The sequence below is a fragment of the Rhinolophus ferrumequinum genome, chromosome 10 (genome assembly GCF_004115265.2).
Source record: "Rhinolophus ferrumequinum isolate MPI-CBG mRhiFer1 chromosome 10, mRhiFer1_v1.p, whole genome shotgun sequence".
Taxonomy (NCBI): domain Eukaryota; kingdom Metazoa; phylum Chordata; class Mammalia; order Chiroptera; family Rhinolophidae; genus Rhinolophus; species Rhinolophus ferrumequinum.
In genome coordinates, this window is record NC_046293.1 from 16,699,202 (window position 1) to 16,718,038 (window position 18,837).

General features: G+C 45.0%; 1 protein-coding gene across 1 annotated transcript in view; it reads left to right on the forward strand.

Moving 5' to 3' along the window:
• Positions 1-18,532, forward strand: part of PAH (phenylalanine hydroxylase) — a 60,761-nt gene extending 42,229 nt beyond the window's left edge. Inside the window, exons 5-13 of the mRNA XM_033118002.1 lie at positions 143-210; positions 3,097-3,293; positions 5,944-6,079; positions 7,443-7,512; positions 11,101-11,157; positions 12,630-12,725; positions 13,542-13,675; positions 15,245-15,360; positions 17,932-18,532. Of these exons, the coding sequence (XP_032973893.1) occupies positions 143-210; positions 3,097-3,293; positions 5,944-6,079; positions 7,443-7,512; positions 11,101-11,157; positions 12,630-12,725; positions 13,542-13,675; positions 15,245-15,360; positions 17,932-17,975 (918 nt within the window). The 3' untranslated portion in view covers positions 17,976-18,532. The remainder of the gene's footprint in view (positions 1-142; positions 211-3,096; positions 3,294-5,943; positions 6,080-7,442; positions 7,513-11,100; positions 11,158-12,629; positions 12,726-13,541; positions 13,676-15,244; positions 15,361-17,931) is intronic.
• The last annotated feature ends 305 nt before the right edge of the window (positions 18,533-18,837 follow it).

An 18,837-nucleotide genomic window follows, 5' to 3' on the forward strand; every position in this document is an offset into this window, starting at 1 on the left:
TCAAAGCTCAAGAGACCCCATTCAAAGCGACATAGATATGTCGCTTGAGATATTAAGTGTCTCTCCCTCCAAAGCCGCTTGAGATATTAAGTGTCTCTGCCTCCAAAGCCGCTTGAGATATTAAGCGTCTGCTTTCTCCTAGGGTTTTAAAGATCCTGTGTACCGAGAAAGACGGAAATATTTTGCTGACATAGCCTACAACTACCGACAGTAAGTCTGTTTTGATTGTTGGGATGGAAGAAGAAGAGCACAATCCTAGCCTACCTTCCCTTGCCCACGGTTGGAAAATACCATCATGGAGAATCCTGCCGTGTGTGTGTGTGTGAGTGTGTGTGTGTGTGTGTGTGTGTGTGTGTGTGTGTGTGTTTAAACCCTCCCTTTAATAACATGTATTAAAAAAAATGCTGCTAGATCAAACACAATTACCCACTGCACCAGGGCCCAGCTCTCGCCCAAGCTTTGTTACATAATTACGCAGTGATGTCTGGAGTAATTCTAAAAGGCCTCAGTCCTGAATAAAACCGCCTCTGGTATTCTCCATGTTACACATGGGAGAAGCAAAAAGAGAATCATTTATATTCAAGAAGGAGGTGGCTGCTTTACTGAAATAATCAATCACATGAGGTTTCAGGCGAGCCCAGCCTCAGCGTTCTACTTTTGTCTGATCTGACCCAGCTGCGAAGGGCAATTTTCGGAGGAGTTGATTTTTTCCTGTCTGGGATTCTATGCACCTCCTCTACCCTATTTTAGCTGAAGGAAAATGCAAATACCAAATACATTATTTAGGAAGAGAACTGTTTTGCTATTTCGAGTCCTCAGGAACTGCAGAGATGCTACCATTGGAACCGTAGTGTTTGGGGCCCGAGCTCCATTCCCAAGTTAAAGGCATGAGAAAAGATGAACGAGCCCAGGAAGAAACTTAACAGTTGACCAGAATGCTGAGGAAATGGTACTTTCACCACTTTGGTAGAATCTGAGGGAGATAAAGGAGAAGATAGGGCTCTGTATACAAAATACAAAGTCACCTTTCAAATGGAAGGACTTGTAGAGAAAATGAAAACGTTTCCTTCTCTGAATGACTCCTGGTAGTGGAAGGATCCAGAACTGTGCTGACCATGGTCACTAAGGGGACTTGGCTTGTGGCAAGCCGGAATCACAGAACATGGGGACTTCTCGCCTCTGTCCCCATCTTTGCCCTAGCATGGTCAGGTGGACACCGTCCAATCAGGTAGAGACAAGAGTCCTTTTTTAGCTACTCAATAATAATAGATCCCAATTATTATTTCCTTCCTATGTCTGGGGCTTTGTTAAATGCTTTGTTTCCATTATTTCATTTAATCTTAATAATAACTCTCCATTTTCCTGATGGGAAAACTAAAGCTTAAAAGAGTTAAGTAACTCGCCCAAGTCACATTCTAGTAGGTGGATCATCTGGCTTTGAACTCAGGGTTGTTTACCTCCGAAGTCATTCTCAACCACTTTCCTGAGTGTGGGTTCTGAGAATCAGGAGACCACACTGCACATATTTTACTTTTTGCTGGTTTCTCTCCTTCCTTTATAAGGTTTCTTCTCAGCCTCCTGTGGCCTCTTCCTCTGACCTCAGAAATTGCAATATCTTTCAGGACTCAACTTTGGCCCTCTTCCCTGGCTTCAGCCACCATCCATACCAACAGCCTCACCACATTCAGGTCTCCAGCACCTCCCCAATAATTGTTCCACCTGGGGATCAAACCCAGGCATCAGGAATCAGAGAATCCCAGCATATTGATCAGTTGATCAAATGTGTCACTGAATAGTTAGCCCAAGCTAGGCTCAGAGAGGTTTACTAGATTGCCCAAGGCCATTCAGCAAGACATGGCAGACCACGTCTCTGTCCCTCTCCAAAGCCTGTTCTTTTCCTTGATCAGCATTTAGCCCTGAAATAATGCTGTATCCTTAGCAGGGGCTTACCTGATGTTTTTTTTGTTTTTTTTTTTTTTACCATCCCAGCTGGCCATTGCAGGACCTTCTGAGCTTGTCTTGTTTTCAATGCTTAAGCAAAAATCTGTCTTTCCCCGCTAATCCCCACCCACCTTTTGTGGAATGTAACCGTGATTTTGTTTTCATGTCCTTGGATGAGCTACAATTCTGAAAGGGCAGGAGGGCCCTAGTTGGGAGCATGAGGATGATCCATTATTCTCAGGTAACAGTCTCATCTTGTGCCAGACACTCTGTACCCTGTTAAGAAACAGGCCTGCAGTCCAGAGAACAGTCACTGGGCTTTGAAGTCAGGCTTTCTTTGGTTTTCATTTGTTTTTACTGTTCAGAACACAGCTCATTCTTAGATGTTTTTCATAAGGGACCTTTCAGACTAATGACTCTCAAACTATAGTGTGGGAACTTATTGAAATCTAGATTCAGGATCCATGGGGCAGGGCCAACATATGTAGTTTAACAAGCTTCCTGTAATTCTGTTAGGTCGCAGCAGAAAATGTTAGGTGAGCAGCTCTTATCCCTCGCATGCATTCAAACACCTTTATAACTTCCCAAGGGCCGAAATATAAAATCCAGCAAGTGTATTGCCACTAAACAAGAGTCTCAAACTCCTGGTGCACATATTAAATCTGCTTTAACCCAAGATGTAATTGCTTTAGTTGACATAATACAAAACTTTCATTGAACTTCATTGAACTTGGATGCCTTTGTTTAGAAAGAGGATGCATTCTTCAGTTGTCTTAGCCCCACTCTCCTATTGTCTATACCTGCTACTTGACACATTTACATTACCTGCCTGGCTCCTGATGGGAAGTGAATTCCCACCTTAGGTAAACAATTGGAGAGATAGGAGAGCAGAAAGACCAAATGATTCCCCAGTGTGAGAGCAAATCCTTGGTGCAGTTGGTGAGGTGAGAGCTTGTATTGTTGCTTAACTAAATCAGTTGACTGTTTCCCACATCAAGAAATGGAATTTTCCTCTTTCAAATAACTTACGAAGTCCCCTGGAGTCTGGGTGGTGGCTGCTCACAGACTCTGGACCCCTCTCCCTCTGCTAATGCTCCTTCTCCCTCCCCTCTTTACCTGCTGCGCTGAGACAAATATCTCATGCCTGTATTCTAGTGGGCAGCCCATCCCTCGAGTGGAATACTCAGAAGAAGAAAAGAAAACATGGGGGATGGTGTTCAAGACCCTGAAGTCCTTGTATAAAACCCATGCCTGCTATGAGCACAATCACATTTTCCCACTTCTGGAAAAGTACTGTGGCTTCCGTGAAGATAACATTCCCCAGCTGGAAGATGTTTCTCAATTTCTGCAGAGTAAGTCTACGTCAGGGTCAAAAGGGAGGTGAGAGAGGGGAAGAAAAGTAAATGGAGGCCAGCCAGTGTGAGTGTGTTTGTGGGAATGCCTGCAGGTTGATTCTCGTAGGGCAAAGGGAACTTCACGGCTTTGCTCTGCCTCCCTTCTAGCGTCCACTGTTAACCCACTCTTACCCAACCCCCCCAAAGGCACCAGGCATTGCTTTTCCGTTATCTGTGTCCCCGAGAAGTATTTTTTTCACACTCAAAGCCCAGGCTGTACAGTCAGGGTACTCCTTGCAGATGTGCTGTGTTATGAGAGATCTGTAGTGTGCGTTTGTGTAAGAAATGTGCTCTTTCTGGGGCAGTGCAAAGAGCCCTGAGCCCTAAATCTATGCATCCATCTGGTGTGAATCTTGCTGTGACCTCCTCTAGTTGGCTGAGCCTACCTCAGCTCAGCCATCTATCAAATGAAGTCTGTGTCAGCCTTTTAGCCTTCTCATAGGGAAATTGTGAAAAGGAAAACGATGTTACATGTGAAAATACCCAGCATAGTGCTGTGGGCGCTCAGTGCATTTGGGCTGAATTGCACCGAGAATAATCTGAATAACGCAGTGGGGGAATACATTATCGGGATGACTGGCCTCTGCACATCGTTTCCAGGGCAGGTAAGTATTTTGCTGTCTGCCAGGAGGTGTCAATTCAGCAAAACCAAAATAAAACAAGCAACTAACCCATATTAAACACCTATGATATGCCAGCTAGAATGAGGGAAAGTGAGAAGACAGACCACAGGTTTATAGAAATGAAAAACTTTCTATGCCTCTGAGCTATGTGGAGATGATATGGACAGCTCTGGGGCAAGGGGCCTGGGAAATTATTAGGTTGGTGCAAAAGTAATTGTGGTTTAAAAGGTTAAAAATAGGGCCGGCCCGGTGGCTGGGGCGGTTGGAGCGCCATGCTCCTGGCTCCGAAGGCTGCCGGTTCGACTCCCGCGGGGGATGGTGGGCTGTGCCCCCTGCAACTAGCAACCGTGATTGGACCTGGAGCTGAGCTGCGCCCCACATGGCTAGGACTGAAGGGACAACAACTTGAAGTTGAACGGCGCCCTCCACGGCTGGGATTGAGGGGACGACGACTTGGCTTGGAGAACAGGCCTGGAAGTACATACACACTGTTCCCCAATAAAGTCCTGTTAAAAAAAAAAAAAAAGGTTAAAAATAATTGCAAAAACTGCAATTACTTTTGCACCAACCTAATACGTGGCAGAGAAAGAAGTGGCAGCTTGGATAGATTGGGGAGGGGCTAGATGACCTTTTGGGTCCCTTCCATGTAGAGAGTGTTTACTTCTCAGGTAAATAGGGGAATGAGAGCTCAAGCAGAGTGAACTTCACCCTGAAGATGAAGGGGGATATAGGTGGGACAAAGGGTCCTAAAAACATTCTTTGGCTAATTACCCACGTTGCCATGGCCAGTAATAAGGAGGAGAAAACAGTAACACTAGCAGCTGGAGAGTTCTAGAGTAGAAATTAAGAGAACAGCCTCTGATGACAGCCTGTCTGTACCTGTGACCATGGATGAGAACGTTAACCTCCCTGTGTCTCTGGGTCTCAGCTTCCCCATCTGTAAAGTGGGGATAATAAGAGCAGCTACCTTATAGGGTTATTATGAGGATTAATTAGTATACTAAGGGTGCCAAAAATTGTATACACATGATTTGTATTCAGCTTTTGTTATCAGTATATATTGAGTATTACAATTTTAATACAGTTTTTTCCTTTCTTCAAATGTGTATACATTTCTTTTGGTACCTTCTGTATGTAAAGTGCTTAGAACAGTGTCTGACACATGATAGGTAACATATAGTTTTAGTTACTATTATTAGGGCCACTGTACTTATTATACTCCTCCTAAGTCTGAAATAAATTGAGAGTCAGACATAGGAACCAAAGAGATGGTGAACAAAACGTCAGCCTTTTTACTGATAAACTTACAGAATGTGGTGGAGATGTACAGCCATATCCCATTGTTTCCCCCCTAGATTACATGAACCTACTTGCCAATTCACTGGCACAGTGTATAACCCATTGCGTGGCCAAGAGCAGACCAGGGTGGACTCCTCTGTGGACACTCAAGAGAGAAAGGGAAGAAAGGGTCAAATTGAGAATATTCGTCCCTCTTCCCAAAGACTCCAATCAGAGAAGTTATTATCCCCCATGGGTGAACTGTGTGAGGTGCAGGAGAGAAGCTGGAAGTGCTCCTATTATACTTTTCCTTCCTGGGAAATGGAGTGAAACTTCCCTCTGCACTCTGGAAACCTGAGGAGTAGGGAATAAATGTTCCACCTTCACAGACAATAATGAAAGCTGAATTTATTGGAGGTTTCCACAGTCGAGGCTCTGTGCTAAGTGCTTTCTATTCATTAGCTCTTTTGATTCTCAGAATGATCCTAGGAAGTATTTATCCACATTTTGCAGACGAGGAAATGGGGGCTCAGAGAAGTGAACTTACTTCACCTGAATCCCCCAGCGAGAAAGAATTGGTGCAGAGATTTGAAGCCAAGTCTACTTGGCATCGGCGCCCACGCTCCTGAACAGCTGGGTGTACTGCTTTCCTACCCTCTGGCTCTGCTGTGATGGGCTCTGAGTTTTCTTTCTCCTTTGCTTCCTAGCTTGCACTGGTTTCCGCCTCCGACCCGTGGCTGGCCTGCTTTCCTCTCGGGATTTCCTGGGTGGCCTGGCCTTCCGAGTCTTCCACTGCACGCAGTACATCAGACATGGGTCCAAACCCATGTACACACCCGAACCGTGAGTATTGTCTTCTTGCTACCAGTTGCCAGCCACAGTGAGTGCCACCTTTCTCTGCTCCAGGAATGAGGTTCGGGTTCATTGTGGACTGATCCATAGAACAAGTTGCCTAGATACGAAGAGAAGAATTCATCTCTGCAGGGGATTTTCTCTGTTCAAATAGACCATACTAATCAGAGATTTGGGCATCCTGTGAGCCAAAGAGTCAGACTGTTCCTGGCTATGGGAAGGAGAGGTCACGTTCAAGTTCCAGAGGGATGGTAGGAGTCAGAACTGTGAATTTCCAAACGGGAACAGGAACAAATGGCACGGAACTATCTCAACATCTCCTAAATACATGCCTAGACGATTCTAAGCTTTCTTTGCCTAGATTGTGTTTTGGCTGGCCGTAGATAATGGCTGGCCACTATGCTGCTTACTTTTGCATTTATCTATCTTCTTAGTCAGCTACAGTATTTCCCCCAAAATAAGACTTAGCCGGACAATTAGCTCTAATGCATCTTTTGGAGCAAAAATTAATATAAGACCTGGCCTTATTTTTCTATAATATAAGACTGGGTCTCTAATGTAATGTAATGTAATGTAGTGTAATGTGATATGCTATGATATAATATAATATAATATAATATAATATAATATAATATAATATAATATAATATAATATAATAATATAATACTGATTCTTATATTAATTTTTGCTCCAAAAGATGCATTAGAGCTGATGGTCTGGCTAGGTCTTATTTTCGGGGAAACAGGTAGAAGTTAAGCAATTTATCTAGAAAGTCAGCGGGACATCCAAATTGGTCTTTCCATGCCCACAAAGTTCATTACTATAAATCAATAAAGACCTGTTCCTAATGGACCTGGCACATAGAGTATTAAATGTATGTTTTCTTCCCTGACTGACTGCTGCCCACTCCAGAATAAGGGAGGAATGGCACTATTTAAAAAACATATATGTATGTTTTAATTTCTCACGGGGAACAACTGAGCACATTGTATCTGCCCACGGTGGAAACTTGGGATGGGAAGTATTCATGGCCCACAGCTCACTCAGGTGTATGGGAGGGTGCCCATAGGAATGTTGGCCCTTCTGTTCTACACCCACTAGACATACATCTAAGACCCCCCCTGGCTGATGTCTCCTGCCCTGTCCTTTACTTTTCCTTCCTCTTCTTCCCATTCTCTTATACCTTGCATCATCAGATCCCAAATTTTACGCATGTCACTTATTCTTAGGAGTGAGGTCGTAAACCTGAATAAGTCACTTCATTTCTTCCCGACCATTCTTTTGTAGAAAGACTGAGTTTGGCTTGTCTTGTAACCCTCCTCCTCTCCAAGCTCTGTTCTTTCTGTCTTTCAGCGACATCTGCCATGAGCTGTTGGGACACGTGCCCTTGTTTTCAGATCCCAGCTTTGCCCAGTTTTCCCAGGTAAGGAATGGATCTCTTTAGCCTTAGAGCTACAGAGTTGAGACTTGGATTGCTCAAATGAATTGAGCCTAACGAGGGGCCCTCATGTCCGCTGCAAGGTACTGTTCTGTGCTCCCACGTAAGATGGGTGTGCGGTCTCATGTAGAGGGCTACATACGCATTCCAGGGACCACAGCATGGGATTGGTGAATCAATCACCATCTGAATTACACTGTTGAATTTGCTAAGGTGACTTGTCCTACCACTATAGTTAAAGAACCTTTTCATCATGAAAGCCTCCCTGATCCCCCTGTAGAAGTAACCTTACCTCTGTCAAGTTCTCCTAACACCTTTAGGGCCTTTGCCACTTTCTACCTTGTCAGGCAGTCATTTTTGTATATGCTGTCATTAAGTAAGATTATATTTGCCAAGAATTCAATGCCAACAGCCCAACTCATAGTTGTCAAAATATAAAGAGCCAAACATCTTACCATCATCATCAAAGCAGCAGGCTAGACCTGGATTCATCGATCACACTGGTGAGCAGGCAAAAAAAAAAAAAATCCTTTCTGGATCAGTGAAAGAATTCTACTTATGTTCTCTGGGCACTGAGAGGCAGCCTAGAACCATGGTTGGGTAGGTGGGATCACAGGATTGTTGACGATCACACGAAGACACCACCACACCACCAACCAGCTGTGTGACTTGCGGCAAATTGCCAGGCCATCATCCTGTGCCTCAGACTCCACAAAAGTGGATCAATAAAAAGCCCTGCCTGCCAGTCTTCTTCCTCAGAAAGAAAAATGAGGACCCACATGGAATTACCCATGAGCAAATGCTGGACCAAATATGAATTTCAGAGTAATGGAATTGTGTGAACTTTATAAGCATTTTCCCTCAGTTGGGAGAAATAAATATTTCCAATGTTGAATGAAGAGGCTACCACTTAATATCTGAAACAAACAAACAAACAGCTGAATTAACTGTTTGGTAAGTAAGAGAGAACTGTACTTGTAAGACATAGCCACTCCAAACAAACAAAATTGTTGCTTTTATGTAGGGTGTGGGGAATTGTGGAATTCAGAGATTCTTGGACTTTCAGAAGTGGGATTGGTTGAACTTTGACTGTGGAAGTATCACCACTGGACTGAGGCTATTGCTGACCATCTGGCTTTCAGAAGTGTAGTTCCTGCTGCCAAGATGTCATTGATTACATGGGAAGATTTAAAACCGGGATTTGTTCCTGAGCCCAAGTCAAAATCAGTTTTCTCCTTGGAGAATAGGAACTTCTTGTTCTCACCATCAGAAGCTATTCTACCCAGTCAGAGGCTTCAATCCTCCTTAAGCCAATTCCATTCTGGGGAGTCCCACAGAGGAGTGGACAATTACCTGAGTGAAGAGATGGAAGCTGTGGGCCATCAAGTGTCACATAGTTCCAACTTTGACCTGGACAGTCCCAAGGCAGGGAACCATTTTGAAGGTCCCCTGAGCACCTTCCTTTTGGATGTAAAGTCAGTATTTGCTTCGCACTAGAGTACAGATGGGATGGGGATGGAGCACAGAGAAATCTCAGGACCTCTTGTTCTAGGCAAGCTCGGGGCTAACAAAGAATGGTGACTACTAGAACAAGGTACTATTGTGATCTTGGATGTATCAGTGGCTTCCGATAGACTTAGAATGTGGCATGTCTGGAGCAGAGATGGGGAAGGGGCCGGAGCGTAGAGCCGGGCTAAGGCAGTATCTGAATCACTCTAACTCAGACAGCATTTTCTCAGCATGTAATCTGGGCCAGGCTCTGGGTTTGGCCCAGGCAGGAATATAGGGATGATGACCATGTGGCCTCTTGCTTCAAAATGGGTCCAATTCTTAAGCCCTTCTCTGTGTCTACACGAATTCCTTGGTCATCTCACCCAATTTCATGGCTTTAAATACCGTCTCTACCCTGACGCTGAACCCATCCTTGTCTCCACCACTGACTTTAATCTCAAAACTCAGATTGACATATCTAACCACCTACTCAATACCCCCATTTGGGTGTCGAGTACAGATCTCTATTCATCCTGTTCAAAACTGAATTCCTGATCTGTTTGCTCAAACCTTCTCCACTCATAGCCCTCTATATATTAGTTCATGGCAACTCCATCCTTCCAGTTGCTCGAACTAAAAGCACCTGAGGGACATCATTGACTCCTTTTTCTCTCACATACATACAACCAACCTTCCAGAAAATTCTGTGTGTTTTACCTTCAAAATATGTGTAGAATCTGGCCACTGCCCATCACATCCACTGCTATCGACCTGATCTCAGCCACCATCATTTCTCACCTGGTGACTTCAGTAGCCTCCCAACTGGTCTCCCTGCCTCTACCTTTGACCCCTCTACCACCTACTCTCGCACAGCAGCCAGAGTGAATCTTTGATGATAAACCAGATCTTGCCCCTTCTCAAAGTCCTGCAATGGCTCCCCATTTCACTGAGAGGAAAATCCTAAGTCCTAAGTAGCCAGAAAGGTCCTACATGATTGAGCATATCACCCGTCACTCTCCCCACCCTCTTACTCTGCTCTAACCACACTCCTCCCTCTCTGTTCTTGAACAAACTAGTATTTCTTCTCCTCAGAGAGCTTTTCATTGTCTGTACACTCGGCCTATGGAAGGCTCTTCCCTCAGATGTCAGCACAGCCAACAACCTCACTTCCACCAAGTCTTTGCTCAAATATCACCTCAAGGATGCTTACCCTGGAGCCCTTTTTAAACTCACACATTTCTCACCCACCCTGCTCTTCTGGCACTCCCCATCCCTTTCGCCCCTTTAGCCTTTTGTTTCTTCTTTCCAAAGAACGTACTACCTTCTAACATACCTGTGTACAGGCTAATTATTTATTGTCTGTCTCTACCCACCAAAATGTAAACGCCACGAGGTCAAGGACCTTTGTCAACTTTGTATACCGCCAGCCACATACAAGGCACTCAGTAGATATTTTTGCAATGAATGAATGGATATAGCAGGGAAGACAAAAGTATATGTTTGCATATATACACTGCCTGATACAAGGCAGGCTGCCGGAATTGCTGTAACAGAGACAAAGAGACCACCAGACATTCTGCAGTTGGAGCTGTGATGAGAAGCGGTCCATGGCATTTGCGACTCTCCAACTATATATACCTGGATAGATGTCAAGCACGTCTCTGCAGTTCTCCTGTGGCGTCTTCAGGGTACGTGACTCAGACCCATCTAGTGCTCCCGAGAAGTTCCACGTCTGCTGCGGGAGAATAATTCCTGCGCTGGAATCAAGAGATGAAGCTTTAGACACAAAGTACTGTGTGGCCTTGGGCAGATCATCTCCCTTTTCTGTGCCGCAGCTTTCTCATTTGTAAAGTGAATACGAAGGACAAACTCTTAGGGAATAGTTCCCCCTAGAGATCTGTGATTCTATGATGTGTGGTTAGGGAGACTTGACAGAACAATCAGGGTCTCTCTGGGCCCTTCTGAAGGCATCTGGCCAACTCTCGCCTCCCTGTGGCCAAGTACGCGATGGAGACTGAGGGTAAGGGTTGAAGATGGGCAGACCTCAGGCCTGCCCGTGACTCTGCTTTTCCACAATTACAGGAAATTGGCCTCGCCTCTCTGGGTGCACCTGATGAGTATGTTGAGAAACTTGCCACGGTAAGTCCTCTCTCTTCTTGGTGGACAGTGGGAGTGTTATAGGCTGTTGCCCTCAGGTCTTTGAAACTTTGACGCTGCCCTGAAAGCCAGGCCATTTGGGAAGAAAATCACAATGCGCTGGGTCGTCTTTGCACAAGTGAAATTTCACGTTTGGATTTCTCCTTAATGGGTTGATTTTGAAATCAATGGCATGCAGATGTTTACATGGGATTTTAAACAGAGTGCCTTGCAAGCATCAACAGGCTGTAACGATAGCTCTTGAGAACTCCTGGGCATAAAGTGTGTGGGGGGGGAGTAGTCCCGATTCATGGCTTTGAAGAAGGAATATATACTCTCTGCCTTTGCCGCAGAGCCAGCACTGGGGACTTTCCTTTTTCACACATAAGGTAGCAATTGGGGTGGGCTTTTCCCTCTTACCCAACACTTCCCTCTCCCCAGTGAAGGTGATGGCACTCACCCACTGAAACCTGCAACCAGCACCTCTGCGCAGCAGGGCGTTTCCTTCCTACGACTCCTTTCCAATTTGAGTGGTTCCTCCCCAGCCTCTAAGCCACATTTCTTACAATGTGCTTAGCCTGGAAGATGAAAAATAAAACTTTACATGGAATTAGGGATCACAAATGCATGCAAATCTATCATTAAAATGTATCAGTTTAGAAGTGTATGAATTCAACTTATCAGAAGGGCAAAAACTCCCAGCAGGTTCCGTTTCCACTGACCAGCTTTGTCTGAGACCGTGAGCGAGTGGCTTTTGCTGCCTTATCTTTAAGAAGAGATACACAGGTTTCTATCCTACCCATCTCAGTGCATCATAAGGATCTAAAGAGTTAAAATTTGTGTGAATGTGAATTTTTAAATGCCGGATGCTGTAGAGATGCAAGGAGCAATTTTCAGAGAAGCTGCAGAGCTTGATAGAATCCCTCACTCATACGAAGAAAATAAACTCAGAACTCAGATATCATGTTACCTGCTGTAACAATGATAAAAGTAGTCACCACCAACCTAATTTATCTTTTTAAAAAGTGTCTTATTATTGATACACTGGGCTGGGAACAGTCCTGAGTTCTTGATCTGCTCTTGATTTGCTGTATAACTGTATGCATGTTGCTTGACCTCTCTGGGCTGAAGACTCTCCTCTGTAGGTGATGGCACAGAGAAGAAAGCATGGGGACATGGAGGAATTCCTGTCACAGAGAGAGGAACTTGTTGGAGGTGTCTTTTTGGGGCTTCCTCAATACCTTCACCCCCACCCCCCCACTGCTTCCTGTCACATCCTGCATTCAGCCGACTCTTGATTCAATAGTTGACAGGTTAGGGAGAAGCACAGGACACAGAGAAGTGACCCCAGGTCACACTGATTCAGAGAACAGAACTGCACACACCCCCAGCTGGGCAGTCCTACCCTTGGCCCTAGGGCATCTGCTGCGTTCCCCTTCCTTGGGGTGTGCTCTCAATTTGACTCTTTTTTCCAGATTTACTGGTTTACTGTAGAGTTTGGGCTCTGCAAACAAGGAGACTCCATAAAGGCCTATGGTGCTGGGCTCCTGTCATCCTTTGGTGAATTACAGGTACGACCCTAACAGGAACCAAGGATGGATTTTAAAGTGGTGGGTACAACCAACCATCCTTTCTCTCTTGGCGCTGTGGAAACCCCATGTATATCCATTTGAAATTCAACCCAGGGGCTTAACTTCAAGTGATTGGTTTCTCAGCAGCTATGATTTGATGATGACTATGGATGTTAGAGGTAAAAATTGGGGGCGGGGTGGTGGCTGGTTAGCTCAGTTGGTTAGAGCGTGGTGCTAATAACTCCAAGGTTGCTGGTTTGATCCCCGCATGGGCCACTGTGAGCTGTGCCCTCCTTAAAAAAAAAAAAAAAAAAAGAAGGTAGAAATTGAACTGCAAGTACACAGGTCTCCAGGACACAGGAGCCTCCTGATTCCAAGGCTGAACTGTGCATACAGATGTTTTGCACACACATGCCAGAAAATGTGGTTGGCTGCAGGGTGGAGCACGTCCAGACAACAAGCTGTGCAACAGAATCCCGCTAAGGGGCCCCTCCCAACAGAGGGTGGAAAGGGCAAGGGTGGAGAGGCCCTATCTGCCGCCCTCTGTTGCTGTGGATACTGGAGTCCACCTCCTGGCCAGCCACATTGTCTGTTGATCACCTTACTTGAAAATGGTTGGAGTGAATTACTTCTCTCTATCGTACCTGGAGGTTTTAGATGGGCTATGAAGGGTAGGATCTAGTATATGCAAAATAATTGGGCTATGGTGTGAGAGGAATCAGGGTGAGATGGGAGAAGGTGCACAAATGACGCATAGGACGCAGCAGGGACCATCGGCCCTGGTTTAACCGTGAACTTTCTGCTTGGGGCCTGCAGTACTGCTTGTCTGGTGAGCCGAAGCTCCTCCCCCTGGAGCTGGAGAAGACAGCCACCCAGGAGTATACAATCACCGAGTTCCAGCCCCTGTATTACGTGGCCGAGAGTTTTAATGATGCGAAGGAGAAAGTGAGGTGAGGTGGTGACTAAGGTGGGTCAGCAGCCCTTGGGACCTCCTGACTCGACCTGGTGCCCCTGATCTGTGGGTGGCTGGCCAGGAGGTGGACTCCAGTATCCACAGCAACAGAGGGCGGCAGATAGGGCCTCTCCACCCTTGCCCTTTCCACCCTCTGTTGGGAGGGGCCCCTTAGCGGGATTCTGTTGCACAGCTTGTTGTCTGGACGTGCTCCACCCTGCAGAGCACTCTGCCACCTGATCCTTGCTCTGTGCAGCCCCCACGTCCGCCCACTAAATGCTCCTGGGTACAGGTGGCCACAGAGGTCCCTCCACCAAATCAGGCCTCGAAATCTTCTAACCCCTGGAGAAGTCTCTGGGTCACTGTATCCTCCCAGACACCCGCATAACTCGCTCCCCGACCTCCTTCAAATCCTCACCCACATTTCACCTTTGTGTGTCTTTCTTGAACCAACTAACTTGAAATCAGTACTCAGCCATAACTGCACTTGCTCCCACCCTCTGAGGTGGCCGTGCTCTTGTTCCAGTATTATGGAAGAATAAGCCCCTTGCCCATGGCCACGAGGGCTGTCATCGGCAGAGGCAGGAGAGGAGCCCAGGCAGTCTGGCTCTGGAACTTAGGTAGTTAGTTCTACGCTCCACCACTCTTGCCATACTTGGCGAGCCCTACTAACCTCCCTTACAACTGTCTCCACAGTTATGGCAGCTTCTACTGTCACCAGAAGCCAACTTAGAAATAGCATTTGTGATGCTTTTGCCTTTTATAGGACGTTTTGGAATAGCTTGTTAATTACATTGCTTGATGTGCCTCCCAAGGCCCTCATGGCGCATTCCTCCCAGACCCAGCACTAATGCATGGGGAAGGCAGGGAGGTGAAGAGCACAGGCCAGGGTAAGACTACCTGGGTCCCTTCCCAGCTTCACCGTGTATTGCCGGTATGGCCTTGGTAGTTACTTAGCCTTCCCAAGCCGCAGTTTCCTCATCTGTAAAATGGGGACAATAACAGCACCTTCCTCCTAAGGTTTTTAGGAAGATTAAAATAGGAATGATCATTGTGAAGACTACAGAACGGAAGAATTTAACATAGTTTTTGGTACACAGGAAGCACTCGATCCATGCTAAATTTCATTAATAATATGTTTTCTACAACTCTTGAGAGTTGTGTTTCCCCCCCTGCACTGATTGTCAAGAGCTTATTTTTTTCTATAACATTCTTCAGCTGGATTTTACTTACTCTTTTTATTTTAATGGATGATGAGAATTTTGACCTTATGGCATTTTATTGTGCTTTTATTGTAAGCTACCTCTTTCTTTCTGGAGGTAGGTGACCAAATAAATTAATGCATACATTTGTTTGTATATTCACATAGACACACATACAGAACACACAGCCTCCCCAAGAGGACCTCACTAAAACACCATTTCACTTCTCAGCCTGGCTTTTAAACCTCCTGTTCTAGTGAGGTTTCAGGGCTACTAATAGCCAAGTGAAGTACCACCAAGAAATCCTTTAGGATGATTTTTCCCAAAATGGTGCTCTTCACTCAGATCTGTGGTTTTGGTTTCAGGAACTTTGCTGCTACCATCCCGCGGCCTTTCTCAGTTCATTACGACCCGTACACCCAAAGGATTCAGGTTTTGGACAATACCCAGCAGCTTAAGATTTTGGCTGACTCCATCAACAGTAAGTAACTTACCCGCTTTGAGACCACCCTCTTTTCTGGAAACAGAGGCTTGTGTTTTCTTACCTTCACTATAGGAGCAGTAAGAAATATATTAAATCTTGAACTAAGAGGAAAAGCACCTCCAGGTAAGCCGCTGGCTTATTAAGGAGAAAAACTTGACAAAACATTCAGCATTGCTTTGAGCGTTTTTTCCTTTTGTGACCTTCCTAGATGCCACCCTACTTCCTACCAGCATACCATCTGTCCAGCCTTGCTCATCACTGCCACGTTCCTCTTCCTCCTTTGTGTCTCCACCCCCTTTCCTCTAAGTGTCCACTGGATATTGTTTTGCCTGGAGTCTCAGACCCTAAGAGAAAAGTTCTGTCTCCTTTATCAGCCACCTAGTAGCTCATCGATGGGCCTTCCACGCTTCCTGGGCAATGAGGATATTGTAACAGTTGCTCTTTAAAAAATCACAGTGTTATCGTGTTTGTTGCCCAGTTCTCTCTCTAGCCCTTCAAACTCCCCTCTAGCAGCACTGACCACTGTGAGTTCCCACGCTCTTTCTTGGCTCCTGGCCTCTGCCCCTACAGTTCTTACTGAAGGTAGTCTTCTTACCATTCCCATTTCAAGGTCCCCAACTCCAGTTTAGCCTCTCAGTCCTTCATAGATCTCTCTTCTTGTAGGAAGGAACACCGGTTTGGGTGCCCATCGTACGCCTTGGAACTCCCATAGATCCCTCTTTCAGAGTGCTTATCATTATATTTTTTTGTAATTGTCTACTTGTCTATTTGCCCAGCTAGACCTGAGCAGAAAGTCATGTCATGTTCACTGTAAATCCCCAGCACTTAGCCCTATTCCTAAAAATTATATTAGGTACTTAGCAGCTTAATTTGCTCTAGGACACACTTGCTTGTCTTTCTGGCGGTCCAGGGTATCTGTAGAGCTTTCCTTAACACCGTATTTCAAATGAATCAAATTATTTTCTATTAGCCTTCTGCACCGCCACACTATTGCCTCCCTTCATAGTAACTGGGAATACAAGGGTACGAATGATCTTAGCCTTGGTCTCTAATAACACATCTTTACTCTTAGTGGTCATTCCTAATTCTTCCATTGCTGCCCTTCCAAGTCTCAGCCTTCTCTTGATTTCCTGCGAGCAGTCTCAATTTGATTGGATGACTGAACCAAGTCGTACATACGCATGAGTCTACAAAGCGGAGCAGGGCTGTTGAGGACGGGGCATTGGGACATCACTCATTCATAAGGTAGCCGGAAGTCTGAGCTAACTCAATGGCCTGTGACACACACTTAAGAGCTATTGAGTAAATGGACAAAAACACCAAAGGATGGAGCCGGCAGGGAGGAATTCTAGGTCACATGGCGGTTCCTTTGTAATGTTAACAAAGCCTAAAAGGGCAGGTAGGCTTCAAGTATCCCTCTAACACCCCTCTGACGTTGCCTGAGGCCACTTCTAATACATAGAGCTGGCCCTGGCCATTATAATCACTCCCTATTAGTTATGGCCACTAGCGATGAGCCATTTGAAAAAGCCCAAAGCTGATTCACCCCAATAGACTCTATATTGGACACTCAGCTGGAACAGACCTATTCACCAAAGAGGCCGGCTAAGTGCTCCAGAGGTAGGGATGGATTAGGAGGGGTCAGGCCATAGCTGTTTTCGCTCTTTGTCTTTTTCCCCTGAAAAGGCAAAAATAACTCCATAGGATGTTGTTTATAAGGGAATCTTGAAAATCCCAGAGTAACACATTTAAGAACTGAAGGGTTCTTGGAGTTATGTGACCTGAAGTAAAGCCCCACTTCTCTGTACTTGTATGTCTTCAGGATCTAGGAGGGAGTGAGGCTGGTCTGTCTCCAAGGTCCCTTCTACTTCTATGAAGAGACTGTGTCCCTGTGGCCCGTTGACATGTGAGAACATGGCACGGATGGAAGGGGCTTCATCGTATCTAGTCCAGTGGTCTAGCAATCTAGGCTGAGGTATCTGCTTAGACTGTGCATTTTCAAACCTAGTGTGCGTCAGAATCACTTGGAAAGCTAGCTAAAAATTAATAGTCCCTGTCTAATCACTATGTTGTTTTTGTACACCTAAAACTAATAAAAAATTAATAGTCCTGAGTCATAGCCCCAGACTAAATTCATTAAATTTGTGGTAAGACTTGGGAGTTTGTGTATGTAAGATGATCCCAGGTGATTCTGACACAGGAAGTTTGTATGAACCAACTTTTAGGTTCAGTGGCTTAGTTCCTTACAAGCATCTATGGATGGTCACGTAAAAGAGAAACAGAAACTGCTAGTGATTTCCCTGAGAAAACTATTAACTCCTTCCCTGAGAGATAGCCTATGGAAAAAGGAAGCTAATTATTTAATAGCTTTACCACTTCCTAAAACTTGTAATTACCTATGCTATAACTGCCCTAATTCTATTACTATAGCTAAGCTGTAAGCTCCTTGAAGGTTGGGGTCTAGATATAGCACATCTACATCCTAATGATCCCTACTGCTTTATACACTGTGGACACTTGAAAGGTGTTTGTCAACAATATGAGTGGCTCATCTGTTTTCCTTTGTAGGTGAAGTTGGAATCCTGTGCAGTGCTCTTCAGAAAATAAAGTGAAGCCATGGACAGAATCGGGCCTGTCAACTGAGAATCTGTTGACGGAAATCCAACAACTTTTCTTTTATCTGAAAAAGTCTGAAGATCAAACGTTAATTTGAAATGACTGCCTTAAATCATTTTTTGAACAAGATGGAGGATCGACAAATGAATCTAATCTGAAACGACAGCACATTCATACATACCTACAAGCATGTTGGTGGATCTTTTGGGGTCATCTTTGATTTAGAGATAGTAACCGCCTACTCTCAATTGAGTTAAAATTAATAATCTGTGGCATTTCATCAAAGCTAATTAAAATTTGTGACCTGCTTCCTTCCAGCTTCATGTATGCTTTTGTGATTTGCCACAGAGCACAGAGTATATATCACTAAATGTAAAACACATGCCTATGATCAGAATTGAATGTTTGGATTGAATATAAATCTTAGCTTTCAAAAGTGATCTTTTCTCTCAGTGAACTATGATTCTAACTCCTGCCTTGTTATGTTGCCTGTGCAGATTTTTCTTTAATTAAAATAGTTATAAACATTAAAGTTCATAGCATAACATCAGAACATTTGTCTATGTTTTATAATCACAAATACTGCTGTGGAAGATAATAGAACTCCCTACCTGACTCCCACAACTTGCAGTATCCTTTTCCAGTTAACTGTCAAGTTTGTTTTGGGAAACATTTTGAAGATACTTAAGACACAACTGTCAGGCAGGGTCTCAGCTCCCGCTCCCCGCACAAGAACGCAGGACATGGTGAGGCCGAAAAGGAACACCAGCGGAGCCATAGATAGGGGAGTCATACCACTATATTCTCACTGGCGGCTGGGTTGGAGACACAGGAAGCAGGAGCCACACTATCCACAAC